The 17,968-nt window shown below is 42.8% G+C and overlaps 1 protein-coding gene across 1 annotated transcript; it reads right to left on the reverse strand.

The window, feature by feature from the left end:
* Nucleotides 1–698: 698 nt before the first annotated feature.
* Nucleotides 699–3,722, reverse strand: LOC130387123 (uncharacterized). The gene is made up of 9 exons (XM_056596116.1): nucleotides 3,571–3,722; nucleotides 3,292–3,351; nucleotides 2,943–2,975; nucleotides 2,774–2,848; nucleotides 2,585–2,644; nucleotides 2,292–2,360; nucleotides 1,891–2,114; nucleotides 1,303–1,462; nucleotides 699–817 (listed from the first exon to the last, which is right to left on the reverse strand). The coding sequence occupies exons 1-9, from the start codon at nucleotides 3,644–3,646 to the stop codon at nucleotides 699–701; spliced, it is 876 nt and encodes a 291-aa protein (XP_056452091.1). The 5' UTR covers nucleotides 3,647–3,722.
* Between the last annotated feature and the right edge of the window lie 14,246 nt (nucleotides 3,723–17,968).

A 17,968-nucleotide genomic window follows, 5' to 3' on the forward strand; every position in this document is an offset into this window, starting at 1 on the left:
AGGACTTCTTGGAATATTCCACTTTAATCCATACGGTTTAACACACCAACATTGCTAGCAAGCATGTGATAACATTGTATTGCTAATTCAGAACTGTGTAGGCTACAATATTTTCTTCCGTTTCTTGACCTCAGCCCCAGATAGCATTAGGTTAGCGGCCCACTGGCGGCCCACCAGCGGCAGAGTTGGCGGTCCAACGGCGGTACCCACCGGTGGCCCGCTGGAGTTTTGCTCATCGGTTCTCTGGTGGTCCGTCGGCGGCTCAAAAGCGGCTGCAGATAAAGGGCCGCCCTTGTGCCGCTTTTGAGCCGCCGGCGAACCACCAGAGAACCGATGGTGGGCCACCAGCTTCGAATTGGCCTTATTTATGGCCTTTATGGTCTTATTTATGGCCATAATAATTCAAATGATGTACTAAAATAGTAATCTAATACATTACAACACTTTCCATTTGCCCTCAATCAAAAAAATTACAATTATTTACTGGGCTTACCAAAGTTACCAAAATTTACCAAGGTAAAGACAGCCTGCTGATGAGAAACCTTTTAATGTGTTCTATAATTTAGTAATCCAGTACAAAAACATATATCCTCAGCAACTATTACACAGACTCACCACACATAGGCTATTAGGTTCAATACATTTTGTTTATTTCATAAGCATATGGCCAACATGGGCTCAACACTCCCCATCCCCATTCACCACCCTTTTCTGTCTTTTCTCCCTCCCTCCCTGTCAGCCGCCCCCTTCAAATACAGGGAGACTTCTTTTTGAAGCTCCTCTTCAGTGGCTGTGGTTACCACTCTCCGAACGGCTCCTGTAGTAAAACAAAGAGTAAGTGAGATGTTGTGTATGGAAGAATATACATGGATTCACGTGTTTATAAACACAGTGTTGTGAGGAGGGGCAAGACACCAGCAGCCAACCACGTAAGCTAATTTTTTGACCGACAGCGGTTTCCAACAATCAGAGGTTGAGTTGTGCGCAGCTAGTGTCGCGCAGCTGGGAGAAAACAAAAATGTAGAACCCATGTAGTGTATATAAACTTCACTTCCCCATAATGCCATGCGTTTAGGCGGGGGCTACATAAGCTCCCCATTCAACACTCTTCTGTACCGCAAAGATACGCAGACAGCCTACATGTATAATAGGATGCAGTAGTTAAATAAAATTCAGTTTTAATGTTCAGCACTTTCATGTCTGCCTTCATCAATGTGTATGCGTGCCCTCACGAAATGCTTTTTTTTTTGCCAGGGGTTATATACTTGAACACATTCACAATAGTTTCACAAAATCACTTACTGTGCAACACACTCTTCAGGTTTAGGGACTTGAAAGCGATCTTTCCAGCTGCGCCAGTCCAATTAATTTGGAGCGCCAGGGACCTCCTGAAAGCCCGGCCCAGCATCCTCTTCACTGCGTCTTTGGTGGTTTTCCCTCCCAAAATAGCAAGTATGTTCACCTGAAATGCAAAGACCAAAATGACAGTGGCATAACTCCCAGTCAAACATTTTAGCTGTTTTCGGCTTAAGCTGTTTTGCTATATGGTGACAAAAATGGACAACATGTCATGTATTCAGCACACAACACTCCACTTGGGAATGAGATTCAAGTTTAACAACACAACAAGGACGTGGATAGCCTGGCTTTTAATATGACGTGGTCAACATTTAAATGTAGTGGGGAAGGGAAAACAGATGTGAAACGCGACAGGTGTTTCAGATGCACACATGGTCTCAGTTCCCGGCATTCATTCCATGATTTGAATGGCATTTTTGAATCATTGAGTAGTCAACATTAAAGCAAGGCAGAGCCACATTCATTACGAGAGCCAGGCTAGGAATTGTATAGCTACAATAATCATATTGCAAAACATTTAAAAAGACATACCAGTTGATTTTTTAGGTCCACATCAGATATAAGCCGCCTCTCCAGCTCGTCCAGGTCCTCGGCATTGCTCAATGGCATGTTGGTGTCTTCCACAAGGCCGAGATCTGCCACACCACCACCACCTAGTCTCTGTATCATGGCTGTGTTGACCGCCACCTGCTGCTTCACCTCCTTCAGCTCCTCCTCAATTGTGCGGAGGTGCTGCAGAACAAGTCTGTAAAAATCTATGAATAAAAAAATATATATTAGAATTGGTCTGACACAAAAAGTGTATGTAATGTAAAGAAGTTGAGACTGAAATTGCCTGACTTAATCAGGGATGAATGTCCTTCCCACATAATGAGGCCTTCATGGCTTGTTTCTCCCTTAATATTGGCGCCAGATTAATGAAAATGCAGTACCTTGCTGGGGTGGTACTGGCAGAGATGTGGGCGAAGTTGACGGAGGAGTGGTGGTCTGACTTGTTAACTCTGTTGAACAGATTGGAAATGAAAAGGCATACTTAGTGAGATGATTACTGAATTACTGATTACTGATTACCAAAGCAAAAGGTGGAGAGTAAGGTAATGCAATACCTTTCCAAAACACAAACACATTTAACTACACCTCATTCCACAATGAACAAAGCAGCTGGCATTTGGAGAGGGAGAGGGGTGTGGACTGTCAACTGTTGTGCACTGTATTATGTATTTACCGGCATGGCTGGAGCGGAAGAGCGGTGGTGCTACTGGCAGAGCAGTAACGGTGGTCAACTCTGTTGAACAGATTGGAAAAGTAAAGGCATGTTTAGTGAAATGATAACTGCAATGGTATGACATTACACTTAACTGGCACTTTTGTCCAAAACAATGAACAAAGCAATTGGCAATTGAAGAGTATTTACCGGCATCGATGGAGTTGAAAAATGTTGCTGGGTGCTGTGGTGGAGGCGGCAAAATAAAGGTCGGACCTGTCAATTCTGTTGAACAGATTGGAAAAGTAAAGGCGTGTTGAGTGAAATGACCAAATGATAACCAAAGGTAAAAAAGAGGTGAAGATTTAATTGATTGTACCTCCACAATGTCTTCTGCCAGGCTCACTGTATGCTGTTTGAAAGAGATTAAGATTATGGTAAAAATGGTTTCCAACGCGACACGGATTTCAGCATGGACAAAGTCCCAGAGTTCATAAAGCAAATTATGTATTTATCCGCATGGCTTGTGCTACATTTGTTCCCTTTTTACTACCAACAAGATGTTTTATACTACCAAAGCAAAAGGTGGAGAGTAAGGTAATGCAATACCTTTCCAAAACACAAACACATTTAAGTACACCTCATTCCACAATGAACAAAGCAGCTGGCATTTGGAGAGGGAGAGGGGTGTGGACTGTCAACTGTTGTGCACTGTATTATGTATTTACCGGCATGGCTGGAGCGGAAGAGCGGTGGTGCTACTGGCAGAGCAGTAACGGTGGTCAACTCTGTTGAACAGATTGGAAAAGTAAAAGCGTGTTAAATTACACTTAACTGGCACTTTTAAAGCAACTTATAAAATGAACAAAGCAATGCTATTCAGAGGGCATGGTGGCAAATGTGTGTGCACAAAAAGTCAAAGAGACCATGATAGAGAGAGGAAATAGAGACCATGACAAAGCATAAATATAAAGAAAATGGAATTTCTTTTCAGAGAGATCACTAACCTGAATTTGGAATAGTTTTTTTTTTTTGCTGGTGCTCTTGGGATTTTTGGAGGCGGGGGGAGATTCCGATTGTCATCGTCTTCACTGGAGTAGTCGGGCAGGGAAAATTTCATATTTGGCCTTGAGATGAAACCAGGGGCGTTGCTAGACCTACAGTTTTACTGGGGCAAAGGCCCCCAACTGCCAACATTTTTTTTTTTACGTGTGCACAATATGAAATAGATGGATACAGAAGGGTATGTACAAGCTTCAAAATCATTGTCACTGTCATATTGTAGGCTATATTAAAGCACTGGTAAAGGTAAAGACGCAAAGATGGATTCATGAGTACCGTACAATTATATTTATTTAAACACATACACATCTCAAAGATTTACAAATAAGGTAACTGACAAATAAACAAAAAGTCTCTTTATGACCTTCACCTCTTTATCAGGAGAAGTCTACACATCTATATTTATTTAGAAGCTGTGTGGAAACAGCATAATTTTGCCAGAACGACATGTACTAAAAAGGCAAGAAACAAGGTTTAAAACTAATAGAATTTCTGACTTAAGGTGAGGTGGCTCATTGCCACCAATCAACCTGGAAAATGTTATAGAACCATCAAAGCTCTTAAATTAAACTAAATAAGGCCATACACTACTGCATAGAGCCTTTTTTAATGATTATTTTTTCACTATTAAGCTGTATCGCCGCGCCTTCATGGTGGCAAAGCGGTCAATAACGTGGCTTTGACTCACTTTGCATAGTTGCTCCTTTTCAATGGACAAAAGAGAAAGTTGGTGAAGCCTTCCTTGCCCCATGGTTGACCTAAGCCAGGTGTGGAGCCTTCTCGACACACTGAAAGATCGCTCACAACTACAACTGTTTACAGGAATTGTGAGTGCAATGATCTGAATTATCTGTGTCAGTGTTGGGAACATTGTTGGATCCATATATGTTAAAAACACCCTGTATATCCATAATTTCCTTTTTTGTGTTAAGGAAGTTTTTGTCCACTAAAACTTCCTCAAGTTTTGAAGACAGACAATTTTTCATTCATTATTCATTTTCCGCGTGTGTGCGTGCACGCATGGTGTGTGTGTGTGTGTGTGTGTGTGTGTGTGTGTGTGTGTGTGTGTGTGTGTGTGTGTGTGTGTGTGTGTGTGTGTGTGTGTGTGTGCTATAAAACTACAGGCTACAGACGCTCAGTATTGAAAAACTGGTGCTAATTATGTGGGCAACATTCTTTAACAGCAATCAAGTTGTCATTGTTTGTGTCAAACAAGTTGTGAATTTGTTGTAACGTTAAAAAAGGAGATGACTTACTCTGGGCTGTTTCCAGCTCCCGTGGTTTCCAACGAAACATGATCAACAAAAAAACAAGGAATTGAAAGCTACTTACAATATGCCTAGGTTACATTAATTTCCCCTGATGGCAGCAATGTTCCACTTTCAGCTGGAATTCACGGTAGGCCTACATCAAAACCACGTGTCTTCTTTAGATTTCAGTTCCCTTTATTTATTCACACAGTTCAGCAGCGGCATTTATTCAGAATCAGAGCCCAAATTAAAGCTGCATTACCCAGCAGAAAAATAGATGCACTATAAATGGTTTTGTAGGCCTATAGCAGTCACGAACATGAGCATAGTTGTGGAAATGCTGGTGTTAGAAAACAAAGTTGACGGGAATTAAAGTGCTGCAAATCTAGCATTAAAGGTTAATTTAAGAAGCTTCTCACCAGTCATTTGTCGCCTGGTCGCAGTGTCGAGTTTTTTTTAAAGTAGTTCACTAGTCGTAGCGTGCAAATAAATTGCAGTGTCAGAATTCTGAGAATTTTGTCAGCATTCAGATTTCTCACACTGCAAATTAAAGCGCTACTACTAGCAAACTAGTTTCAGCGTGACTGGAGAGAACTTCCTTAAATTAACCTTTAATGCTAGATTTGCATCAACGCTATTGTGTGAATTAGTATGGTTCTCTTTCATGGAAGCCGGAAGTGGGAGATTCCTTATTTTTTTTACCATTATTGTTTTATTAACAAATTTCTCCTACAGGGGATTGATAAAGTTCTATCTAGACTATTGAACAGAAAGAAACACTTGGTCATACTTTACACACTTTACCACTGAAACATTCAGAAGAGTCACGTGGACGAATCCGTAAATAACTGATTTTTTTCATTGGTTGTTGCGTTAAATCTTACCCAGATACAATAGGGCTATTTTCTGATTGGCTTTTATGTAGCCCCTTTCGTTTTTTGATTGGCTGGTAAGAGGCAGGCTCGACTGAAGACTCCCGAGGCAGCAGGAGATGTACTTGATGAATCCTGTCGATTCCATAGCGAGTGCGGCGCTTCTGCAGATTAATTTAATAATGATCAATGGAATTTTACTGGGGCACTGGAGACTTTTACTGGGGCACGTGCCCCAGTAAAAAGGGGCTGACGACGCCTCTGGATGAAACAAATTACAAAAAGTTAAGGGTATTATCATTGGTGAATTGATGATTAGTTATAAATGCCATAATGTTACACATGTTAACACATACTCCGCCTTTCTATAAATAACCAACCGAATAAGAAGTATTATTATTATTTAAAAAAGACATCCGTGTGGTACCAGATTTTCTTCCCTTTTAATATAATATTGCACATCATTGTGAAAAATTATGATGATCTTACTTTCTTTTTCTTTTCACATCATCATCGGTGGTATCCAATGACTCTCCTTTTTTTGCCTTCATATAAAAATGGTGGGCCTTTTTATACGTTTCTATATCAAACAACAACAAAATCAAACAAACAACATTCCAATAGTTAACCTGAAACATTTTCTCCCAAAGCAAAACACTACATTATGATGTGTAAATATACACAAATCCTACCTTTAACTTTAAGTATGACCACTGGATACAAGGTCCATGTCTGGGGGTCAGGGGATTCATTTGCTAAGGCAGCCTTCTTGACTTTTTCTTTGGATGTGTAAGGTGGCCAGTAGCATTTATTATTGGAAGCAATCCATGTGTTGGGAACAGTAAAAATGAACCCCTCCTTGGGGAAGGACACAACTAAATACATTTCTTAATAAATACAAATAAATAAAATAAAATAAAATAAATAAAAATATATTTTCTTGTATGATGTATCTTGTATGTCTGTTGAAGGGAGAAATAGTGACATGTTAATGCTCAATACCTATATAATAATATAATAACAATTGCTACAGCAATTCCACATGAGTTGGGACACTTGTGAATACAAAATGATCTACTATAATTTCTAAAACATTCAATCCATTCATCAGATTTAGGATATGGGCAGATACAACATATCAGCAGTTAAAACTGAACAAAACTGTGACACTTAGCAAACATACAAAAACAGCAGTCCTACAGGTGTACCATTGGTAGCCCAGCAAAACCATCCTTAACTGGAAGCAGGACATATTTCCTCTTTATGTGGGCAGCTAGAGTGTGGTGCAGTTGGGGTGTCAGGGCAGATAGATGATAGATGCCAACTTCAGAGGATTCAAGGGGATAGTGGAAGAGGTTGCAGAGCTTTGTGAATGGCCTAAACACTATGTGGACGTCTGCCTTGTTGTCAACTACGATGTTGTCAATTACCACTATCCTTCCCCCAGCTAGCTCCACACAACGGTCACTGGCTGAAACCTGGATGACGGCCCCCTGAACAGTCATTTTTTTGAACTGCTTGATTGCACTAATGTGAGGTGGTACAGGGCCACTGAAATGCTCGATGGATAGACTGGACGTCACACTAGTAACACACTCGCTGGACTTAAAGCTCCTCTCAGACAAGCGGCGGATGACCTGTTCTAGGGGCTTGTTTGGCTTTCTGATCATGTGTTTTAGTTGCCCAAGGAAGTTCTCAAATGGGAAGCATGATACGTTGTCTAACACTCCATACTTCTCTGTTTGTGCACTAAGGTGAACTAATGCATGCATGTTGTACCCAACGTACTCCCTACCATAGACTTCGCTGCAGTGCTTTACAAATGCCAAGAGTAGGGTGTGGGCATAGTCTGCCTTATCTCCCACTAAGGTGACACTAAGTAAGATGGTCATGGCCACAGACAGCAACATAAAGTTGTCATAAATTGGTGTCGGCACTCTACCCTTTAAGCATGCTGGCCCAGTATATAGTAGGAATGAGCGAAACTCAGTAGCTTTCCATCTCTCAAATTCGGACAGAGGTCGGGGCTTACGGTTGAACTCGCTTGGAAGATGGGAACGATAGCGCAAGAGTTCAGTTGACACCTCTTTTACAGCAGGTGTACCTATGTGAGTGTGTAATGGTTTTTTCATCCAGAAGTACAACAGTTTCCGCACTACCCCTAAGCAAACCACATGCATGTAGTCATGGGGAAACTGTGTGACCATTCCTACGGACAGAAGGCTGAATGGACTAAATCCAGTGAAATGCTGATCATCATTTAATTCCTCCAAATTATCACTGTCTAGTCGAGCAGGTGCATCAAATTGTGGAAATGTCATCCTACCCTGATAGGTTACTCCCTTTAGATGGCATTTGTGACAGCAAAAAAATCCTGTGTGACCCTTTGAACTTCTGACAAACGCGCGTGCAGGTGTATCACAAACTACTGCAGACAGGGCGACTGAAACAGAGGCACCCTGGTAACAGAAACCATCTCTCTCCAGAAGACGTACGTCACTAACAAAGTCTGTCAGAAAGTCAAGGGTTGTCGGTTTGTGATTTCCAAAGTAAATTCCTATAACAAAAGGAACCTTATTTGTTTGTACCTGATTTTTGAAACACTCAATTAGTCCTAAAATTGGCCAGAACTGGGCATTTGAACTTTTGTAGAGGGGCAGGCCATCAATGTTCACTTGTATTGTTAAAGGCAAAGGATTGTTGTTTTTGGAAAGATGAGACGAAATGGCGTCATTAAAACCGAAATGAGAGTAAGTACCACCTGAAACACTTTTAACATCATGAGTGTTTTTTGTTTTGAGTAATGTTCTTGGGTCTTTTGGCAACCCATGAAATTTGCCAGACAGAATGGATAGTAGATCCCCTAACGCAGCATGGCTGATCCTTCTCCTAACTGCCCACTGTGCTAACTGACTTTGTGTGTCGTCGCTGTCATGATGATGATCATCATTATCATTATCATCATCGTCATCACTCACTCCACCATCACTATCATCATCATTGTCATGGGCCTGCTCACACACTGTAGTGCTACTCTGTCCTGAAAGGGCCAGCTCACACACTGTTGTCCTGCTTTGTCCTGGTAGGACATAGTCCCCACTACCCTCAGTCACTTCATATACCCCTTCCCCCCCACACTTTGCTGAAGAGGAAGCGAGGCTCTGTAAATCCATTTCCACCCCTCTAGCTATTCTTCTACGTTTGCTCCAGTAACTGGAAATTGTGCCACGAGTGTTGCCTATTAAATTAAATTCCTAAATTACCTTACAGTGTATGCCTACAGACTGTTGTTGGTCACCTATAAAGAGAGAGAGAAAAAACACATCACTATCTGTTCTTCACAAGAGACAGCTGCATCAACTCACTCTCTCACACACACACACACACACACACACACACACACACACACACACACACACACACACACACACACACACACACACACACACACACACACACACACACACACACACACACACACACACAAAACAGAAACGTGTGGGGCTAGCACTCATTGTCATTCATCAATTGTGTTAATGCCTAACAATAAAACACTGCAAATGAATATAATTAAAATATGTATTTGTAATGTCTGGTTTATGACGAGCAGGCATTTAGACGGGAATGGTTCTTTTTGACAGTTGTCTTTTTGAGTTGTTTTGAGACTGTAGGAGAGATTTGTTTAATTTGTCGGCCTATATAAAACATATAAACATAGTTAAAACAACATTCGCAACTGATTATAAGTTGAGAACGGACTAATCGGCCAGCGATATCTTCCCGACAGGCAGTCGATCTGTGAACACTGATCATATCGCCGGCTGTGCTTTGAAATGCAGTTTAGTGAAGCGTACTGAGCAGTTGCATTGGATTGGATGTAATTGCTATAGAAACAGCCTGGAATTTCAACTCTACGCCTGCCCCTGACCAGGCGTAGGATTTACGCCTGGTCTTAGTGAAAAGAACGCTAAGCCCAGTTGGTGCAACTGGCGTAACGGTTAGGTTGGACTTAGAACGCCAAGTTACGACCAGGCGTAGTTACGACCAGGCGTAGTAACGACCAGGCTTACGCCCAGTTGGTGCAACACATCTCGACGGGGAAACAGATCTCGACACAACACCGGCCCCAGTAGTCTTAATTTCGAAAAAGTCATACTGTGATTTGTCTTTGCCCATCAACCCACAACATCTAAAACTGCTTGTCGATCAATACCCCATTTCGCGATAGCATCGTTACTAACCGTTACAAACAAAAAAAACAAATTGGTTTTGTTTGTTTACATTTATCATGTGTGAGTAAAATATTCCAGCGCAGCCACTTATATACGAGACGATCTTTGTTTATCCTACTGGCCTAATTTATTAGTCAAACGATTGAGGTAACGGTAACTCTACAAGCCAGTAGGCCTACCCTACCGGTATGTTGTTGATGCCACACAACAAAAAGGCAACATTTTGGAAACAGACTAACGGTCTAAATAGGCTACATTTTTGTTTTATATATATATATGAAAATGATGGTATATTTAATTAAAACATTGGAGATATGGAGAAGAGATGTTTTACTTACCTAGTCATTCTATGTCTGCATCGAGCCTTGATGCTGGGTTCCGTTATATAACGGAAAATATATTTTCCGTTATTAAACGTCTAGCGGTCCTCCAGCGGTCCGAGGGTGGCAAGCCGCCACCCTCACGCATATTGAATGAACTAACTCAATGGTAATAGAGGGCCTCCAGCGGTCCATTTTGGAAACAGACTATTTAGACACGGTCTAAATAGGCTACATTTTTTTTTTTTTTATATATAGGTGAAAATGATGGTATATTTAATTAAAACAGTGGAGATATGGAGAAGAGATGTTTTACTATAGTCATTCTATGTCTGGATCGAGTCTTGATGCTGGCGTCCGTTATATAACGGAAAATATATTTTCCGTTATATATTTATATATATAACCGTTTTATAACGGTTATATATTAAACGGGTAGAGTCTAGCGGTCCTCCAGCGGTCCGAGGGTGGCAAGCCGCCACCCTCGCGCATATTGAATGCGCGAACTAACTCAGTGGTAACAGTAGCGGGCCTCCAGCGGTCCGAAGGTGGCATGCCACCGCCTTGACAGTGCAGCTGTACTCGCACACCATCGCGGATTACCTACCAAAATCCGCCGATGGCCCGATGTGTGTTTTGTAACTGTCAGTGGTCTGATGTCGAGCCACAGTTGGCATACCACCGGTGGCTTGCCGTCCTAACGCCACCAGTGGTCCGCTATATACATGCTAGCTGGGGCATAACCCCCCTCCGAACAACTGCCAAGTCCAACACAAGTCTGGCTATTAACGAGCCCATCCTCAGCCTCGCCATCGCGAGTCGTGTTTGAACTTGATTTCTTTCGAAATAGTAAAAACTTGTCCATATTTTTTAAGCGCCAACGAGCCGGCAACGAACATCTCTGACTGATAATCTCGCCGCGAGATGTCCGCATATTTGAAATGTTATTTATTTTTCGTAAGACTATGCTATTAATGAAATTATTGTTTCATGTACATTAAATAATAATTAATTAATATTGTACATATTGCTTGGGATAGTTTGTGTTAATTGTGTGTATGTGTTTTTTTTTAATCTGTTCATGTCACTTACAGAGTGCGCGCATGCCCAACGCTCGGGAACTGGGCACGGTGAGGGGGAGGGGAGGAGAGGAGAGTCCCAGGCTGACTCGTGTTCATTTGAACGACAGTCCAGTCACGGCCCTGAAATGTTGACGCTACTCACTGATTATGCACTTAATCTGGTGATTCATATGACAGGAATGGTCGGTATGACGGGTACCGCATTCGGCCATAGGTTTAGTTGAACTTATTTAATACCATTTTACGGAAAATGGCATTATTTCAAATATGTTGTTTGAGTTTGACAAAAAATCAGGGGTTGCTCTGGGGTTTCTGAGTAATTGCTTGGAGTTGCTATAGCAACGGCAAGCAACCGTTTGGCGCCGCCCCTGAGGGGTGTACACTAGACATAAATAGGAAGCAAACTCAGTAGAAGGAATGACCTCTCACAAATATTTATTGAATAAATTGTTTCAAATAACCCTGCCTCGTTAAATCAATGAGCTTGGTGTTTTGCTTTCAAAAATAGGTTATAGAAGAAGTCTAAACTGCAGAAAATAAAAACATCCAAGCTGCCTTTTAAGGATACCTCGGAATATCTGTCTATTTTTTAACCGTCGGACCCCAGTTTACGACAAAAACAACACAATTTACGGCAGCTCCTTTGCCGCGTGGTTTTTAGAGCCATGTAAGGATTAGAGGGGGCGGTCGATAGCAACCACCATAGCAACCATGACGGTCAAGTGACTGGATGCAGCCCCGTTGAAAAAAATAGAATACCACCCAACACACTCAGGAGATTAATGATATTTAAATTATTATGACCATGAAGTCTTTATTTGCATGGGTTTACATTTCGTTCTTTGGAAAACGGTTCTTTAGTAATAATATTTGAGGGAATTTTGTTGTTGTTTTAGCAGCGAAATGCACCGTGTGCGTGTGTGTGTGTGTGTGTCTGTGTCTGTGTGTGTCTGTGCGTGCGTGTGCGTGTGTGTGCTTGTGTGTGTGTGCGTGCGTGTGTGTATAACACGCTATTTTATGTTGAAATGCGACGTAATCCAGTGTTCACAAAACGTACACTGTCAACGTATGCTTTTGGCGACTGGGTTGGCTCTCAGATATCCGTGTTTCTAACAAGATGATATCATTAAAAGTTACATAAAGTAACAGTTTAATAACACAAACGCAGGAAGCACGTGAGCTGCTAGTTTAGTGAAAGCAGCGTCCCTATTCCTAACAACCTGACGTCGTTGAAACATGCGAGCGAGCCGATCAAATCCTAATAACTATAAAACTAAAGATCAGACACAATCACTGACTGAAGATTATGCAATTAAAAAGTATATTTCTCGCTAGAAATGTTATTAGAAACACGTTTAACGGTGAATCGGTCCTAAAATATTGCATTTCCCATTCAGATAATAAAGATTAATAACGATCATACACATTCACTGACTGAAGATTATGTAAGGAAAATGTAAATTTCTCGCTAGAAACGTCATTAGAAACGCGTTTAATGGTGTATCTGTCCTAAAATATTGCATTTCCCATTCAGATAATAAAGATTAATATAAGCTACGCCGTGTTCCGGAGCCGCGGGGGATTCTGGGAATTGGGGTTGTCAGTTGACAAATGGGGCTTTTGTTAACTTGTTTTGTTGTTAGGATTAAGTGGGGTTAATGGGTTCGGGATGTTATGTGGTTGTGTGTTGTTCTATTAACATTGTTCGTGTGTTCATTGTTGTTGACACCGTCACCGAGAGTGACGTGACCATCGTTTCGTGCAGCTGTTCCGTGTTGAAGTCTCGTTCAATAAAAACCAACTCTCGTTGTCGAGCGTTCAATAAAAACCAACTCTCGTTATCGAGCGTCCCCCCCCCTACAAACGTGTCTCCCCCCCCCCTCAACAAACGTGTCGTCCCCCCCCCCCTCAACAAACGTGTCTCCCCCCCCCCCCCCCCCCCTCCCCGGTCAACAACAGTCTACCTCCCCCCCCCCCCTAAACAATCGTGTCCACAATTTGCCGCGAATGCCTTGAAACCGAAACCCGCCTCCACAGCAGCACGCGTGGATACTGTAGGTATAACACGCCATTTTTTACGTTGAAATGCTACGTATCCAGTGTTCATGGAAACGTACACCGTCAACGTTTTTTCTTGGCGACCTCCGTGAATCGTGTAGATTCGATGAAAAAATATTTAGGGGGGGGGGGGGTAGGTTCAGAGGCCGGCCAGTTTATAGCTAATTTGTTCCGTTGTCTGAAACTATTACCCTGCCCCGACGTGAGTCATGACGATTTGTCTTTCCTTTACTTCTCAAACTACGTGACAATTGCATGTTCATCAGCCCGATTTTCAAATTTCCTCGGGGGAGAAACCCCCAAACCCCCGTTTTAAAAGGACTCTTCTGGGCTACAGCCCCGGATGTTTTCAATTGCTAGCGACACTCTTCTCCGTAGTCTGTCTTCCACTCGTCACCCAACGGTGCGTACCGTTCAGACAACACGAATCTCAGATATTCCACCACGATTTAACATGTCACACTGTCGGAAGACTGGCCGCACTATAAGATTCACGTTTTGCAAGATATTTAGACCCTATTGGACCACCCTAGAGGGATAATATCCTTCTCACCTTTTTCACCCCTGACCAGTTTTCATGCCTGATAGAAGATGGCACCATGCAAAAGTGCACCATTTCGAAAGAAATACAAACGAGGACTACCGTATTTTCAGCACTATAAGGCGCACCGGATTATAAGGCGCACCTTCAATGAATGGCCTATTTTAGAAATGTTTTCATATATAGGGCGCACCGGATTATAAGGCGCATAGAATAGAAGATACTGCCATCAAACGTTTGACAGGGGTTGCGTTATGCATCGAGTAGATGGAGCTGTGCTAAAGGGAATGTCAACAAAACAGTCAGATAAAGTCAAACTTTATTAAGCGTTCTGACAACTCCGTTCACTCCCATGGTAACGATGTCACTCCCAGCCTTGTTCAGTTGTAAACACGTAGAAGAAACACAGTCTGATACCGCTAATTCAAACGTTAGCTCAATTACGTATAACACGTAAAGCTCACTTTTTCAGTTCATTCCCTGTCCACGAATCCATCGAATTCTTCTTCTTCAGTGTCCGAATTGCTGTTGCCTGGCAGTTCAGTGATTATTCCTGCCTTCGTGAAAGCTTGGACCACAGTTGAGACTGTTATATCAGCCCAGGCATCCACGATCCATTGGCAGATAGTGGCGTAAGTCACCCTGCGCTGTCTCCCCGTCTTGGTGAACGTGTGTTCGCCTTCTAAGGCCCCGTCCACACACAGGCGATTTTTTGGTGAAACCGCATAAGTCTTGTCCGTTCGACCGACCGTCCAGACGGAGCTGGCGAATCCGGTGCCCGAAACCACACATTTCTGAAACCACTCTCGGAGGTGGTTTCAAATCTATCCGGACCTATGCGGTTTCGTATTAGGATTCGTGTGGACGTCTGAAACGCTTGATGGCAGTGGCTCCCCACCAGCTGGGGGACGTCAGAGTTGCATTGAATTTTTTATTTATTATTTTATTTGTATTATTTTTGAAGCTTTAAATAAAGCACCTTGATAAATGTAATTACTAACTATACATTAAAAAGAATTTCTGCTCAATTTAAAAGGTTGAATCTCCTCGTGTCTGAATGTTTGTATACAGCGCGCAGGCTTGATGCGCTCCACTTTTTTCTGTGGAGAACCAGCACCTTCAATATTTACTACAGCGTTTCTACAGCTCGATGCGGCTTCGAAATGACTCCGTCTTTACGGAGTGCGCCTTATAGTCTTTACGTAGTGCGCCTTATAGTACGGAAAATACGGTAATTCACTGAGTTCACCAACTAATACTCTTCACCAGAAGTTTTGGGTGAAATGATTTTCAAGTCTTGCGGTATCAGCTTGGTAGATGGAACAGCGAGGTGTCCGATAGGCGGAGATCTAGATCAGCGGGAGTGGCCAGCGAAGCTGTGCAGCGTGGTGCAGGGTGGGAGTTGTTGTCTTCAATCCACAAGCGCCAAAAAGTCACTTTCTGCCTTTTCTCGGTCAAGACGGCACCAAATTATATATATTTTTTATTATTCGACTACATATAGGACCCCATTTCAATACATATTCATGCCTCCACCGGTGAAATGCTCCCTTAAAGACACCGACAGACATTCTTTATTATTCAGCACCAGCTATCACCCCCAACACACTTTTAGTTCCATCATAAAATCTCAACTCAACCGCTTTCACAGAATCTGTTCCCTCCCCCATCATGTGGACGAGGCCACCTACCCCCTTTGGTAACCCTTCCTTTTACAGTCCCCTAATTACTAATTACTAATTTTTGATGCCCCCAGACCTCCCGGCTATTCCAGATGCTTCCTCCAGACCATCAAACGCCAAGTCGCCGTCCTATCAAGAAGCACTTTAATTCAATGAGGCCCCCTCAATAAGGCTATCAAGCAGCACTTTAATTCAATGAGGCCCCCTCAATAAGGCTATCAAGCAGCACTTCAATTAGGGCCCCTCAATAAGGCTATCAAGCAGCACTTTAATTCAATGAGGCCCCCTCAATAAGGCTATCAAGCAGCACTTTAATTAGGGCCCCTCAATAAGGCTATCAAGCAGCACTTTAATTCAATGAGGCCTCCTCAATAAGGCTATCAAGCAGCACTTTAATTAGGCCCCCTCAATAAGGCTATCAAGCAGCACTTTAATTAGGGCCCCTCAATAAGGCTATCAAGCAGCACTTTAATTAGGGCCCCTCAATAAGGCTATCAAGCAGCACTTTAATTAGGCCCCCTCAATAAGGCTATCAAGCAGCACTTTAATTAGGGCCCCTCAATAAGGCTATCAAGCAGCACTTTAATTAGGCCCCTCAATAAGGCTATCAAGCAGCACTTTAATTAGGGCCCCCTCAATAAGGCTATCAAGCAGCACTTTAATTAGGGCCCCTCAATAAGGCTATCAAGCAGCACTTTAATTAGCCCCCCTCAATAAGGCTATCAAGCAGCACTTTAATTAGGGCCCCTCAATAAGGCTATCAAGCAGCACTTTAATTAGGGCCCCTCAATAAGGCTATCAAGCAGCACTTTAATTAGCCCCCCTCAATAATGCTATCAAGCAGCACTTTAATTCAATGAGGTGGATCTGGAACCTGTCTCTCTTTGGCCTTGAGACCAGTGGATCTCCCTCCCCATCCCATAACCTTAACCTCTCCCTCCCCCTCTCCTAACCATAACCTCTCCCTCCCCCTCCCCTAACTATAACCTCTCCCTTCCTCACTGAGGATGTTTTTTTGTCCTTATCATCTATATTTTATTTACTTTTGCATAAAATATCACATATTTCTTTTGATTATATATTTTTGGGTTTGAAGGTTGCAAAGGTTACAGGTCCATCTTTTTCTTTAGTTGCTACTCCACCCTGACCCTAACCCTCACTCTGACGCTCACCCTCACTCTGACCCTAACCCTAGCCCTAACCCCTAACCCTAACCCCTAACCCTAAACCTAACCCCTAACCTTTGTCCCCAACCTTAACCCGTGTCTATAGCCCTGATCCCTATCCCTAGCCCTGATCGCTAACCCTAACCCTTTCTAGCCCTAACCCTAACCCTGATCTCTGGCCCGAACCCTAACCCTAACCGCAGAATGAATAATCGTTCCCATCTCAACTCAGACAGCAGAACGAATAATCGTTCCGATCTCTCCTCCGACAGGAGAATGAATAATCTTTCTGATCCTGATTCCGACCATGAAACGGAGAATAACAACAATAACAATGCTTAGAATAAGAAGGGCAAACAAAACTACCTACTTAAACAACTATGCGAGTAAACCATGGAAATCGTAAATTTAAAGAAAAGGTTCTTGATGGGTTATGGGACATGACCCGAGAGTTTATCGACCTCGGGTGGGCCTCCCTCGGGTGAGGGTGTCTCCCGATAATGGCAGAAACACTCGATGATCCCGGGGTCCACGACTGATGACGTGCCCTGCAATCTTTCAAGAGATTTTTCAGCAAACATAAACTGGTTCAAACATATAAAAAAAAAAATCTATCTAAAAATCCCAACCAGAATACGAAAAGACTTTCTATCTGAAAATCCCGATTAGAATACGAAGATCACTTCCAATCTTTTCCTAGTTTTTGGGTCAAAATGCATGTGGACATTAACACCAAGAGTAACAAGCGCCGGCCCGTGCCTTGCCTTAGATCTCTATCTTAACTGCGAAGTCGGCGGACGATGTGGGGAGATCTTTGGGATACTGAATTACACCTAACCCTAACCCTAAGCAGGATTTGGCTGTGCAAAGCCGCTACGGTCTGCAGCGTATGTGATGCCCAACTCCACACCTCGTGGAGGGAAAGGTCGCACGGACTCGGGCATGGCACTGTCGGAAAGCCGCTCCTGCCTTTTGGGGGGCCACGTCTGCCTCCCATATCTCTGGCACCTTCCTGTCAAAAGATATTCACCGGAAATGGCCTGCACCGGGGTGCACTTCGGTTAAAACCCCCTATCCTTACCCTACCCCGGGTCCTAACCCCTAACCCTTTAAAAAAACGGCAGTGTTATGAAACTAAAA

Source organism: Gadus chalcogrammus, chromosome 8, assembly GCF_026213295.1.
Source record: "Gadus chalcogrammus isolate NIFS_2021 chromosome 8, NIFS_Gcha_1.0, whole genome shotgun sequence".
Classification (NCBI taxonomy): domain Eukaryota; kingdom Metazoa; phylum Chordata; class Actinopteri; order Gadiformes; family Gadidae; genus Gadus; species Gadus chalcogrammus.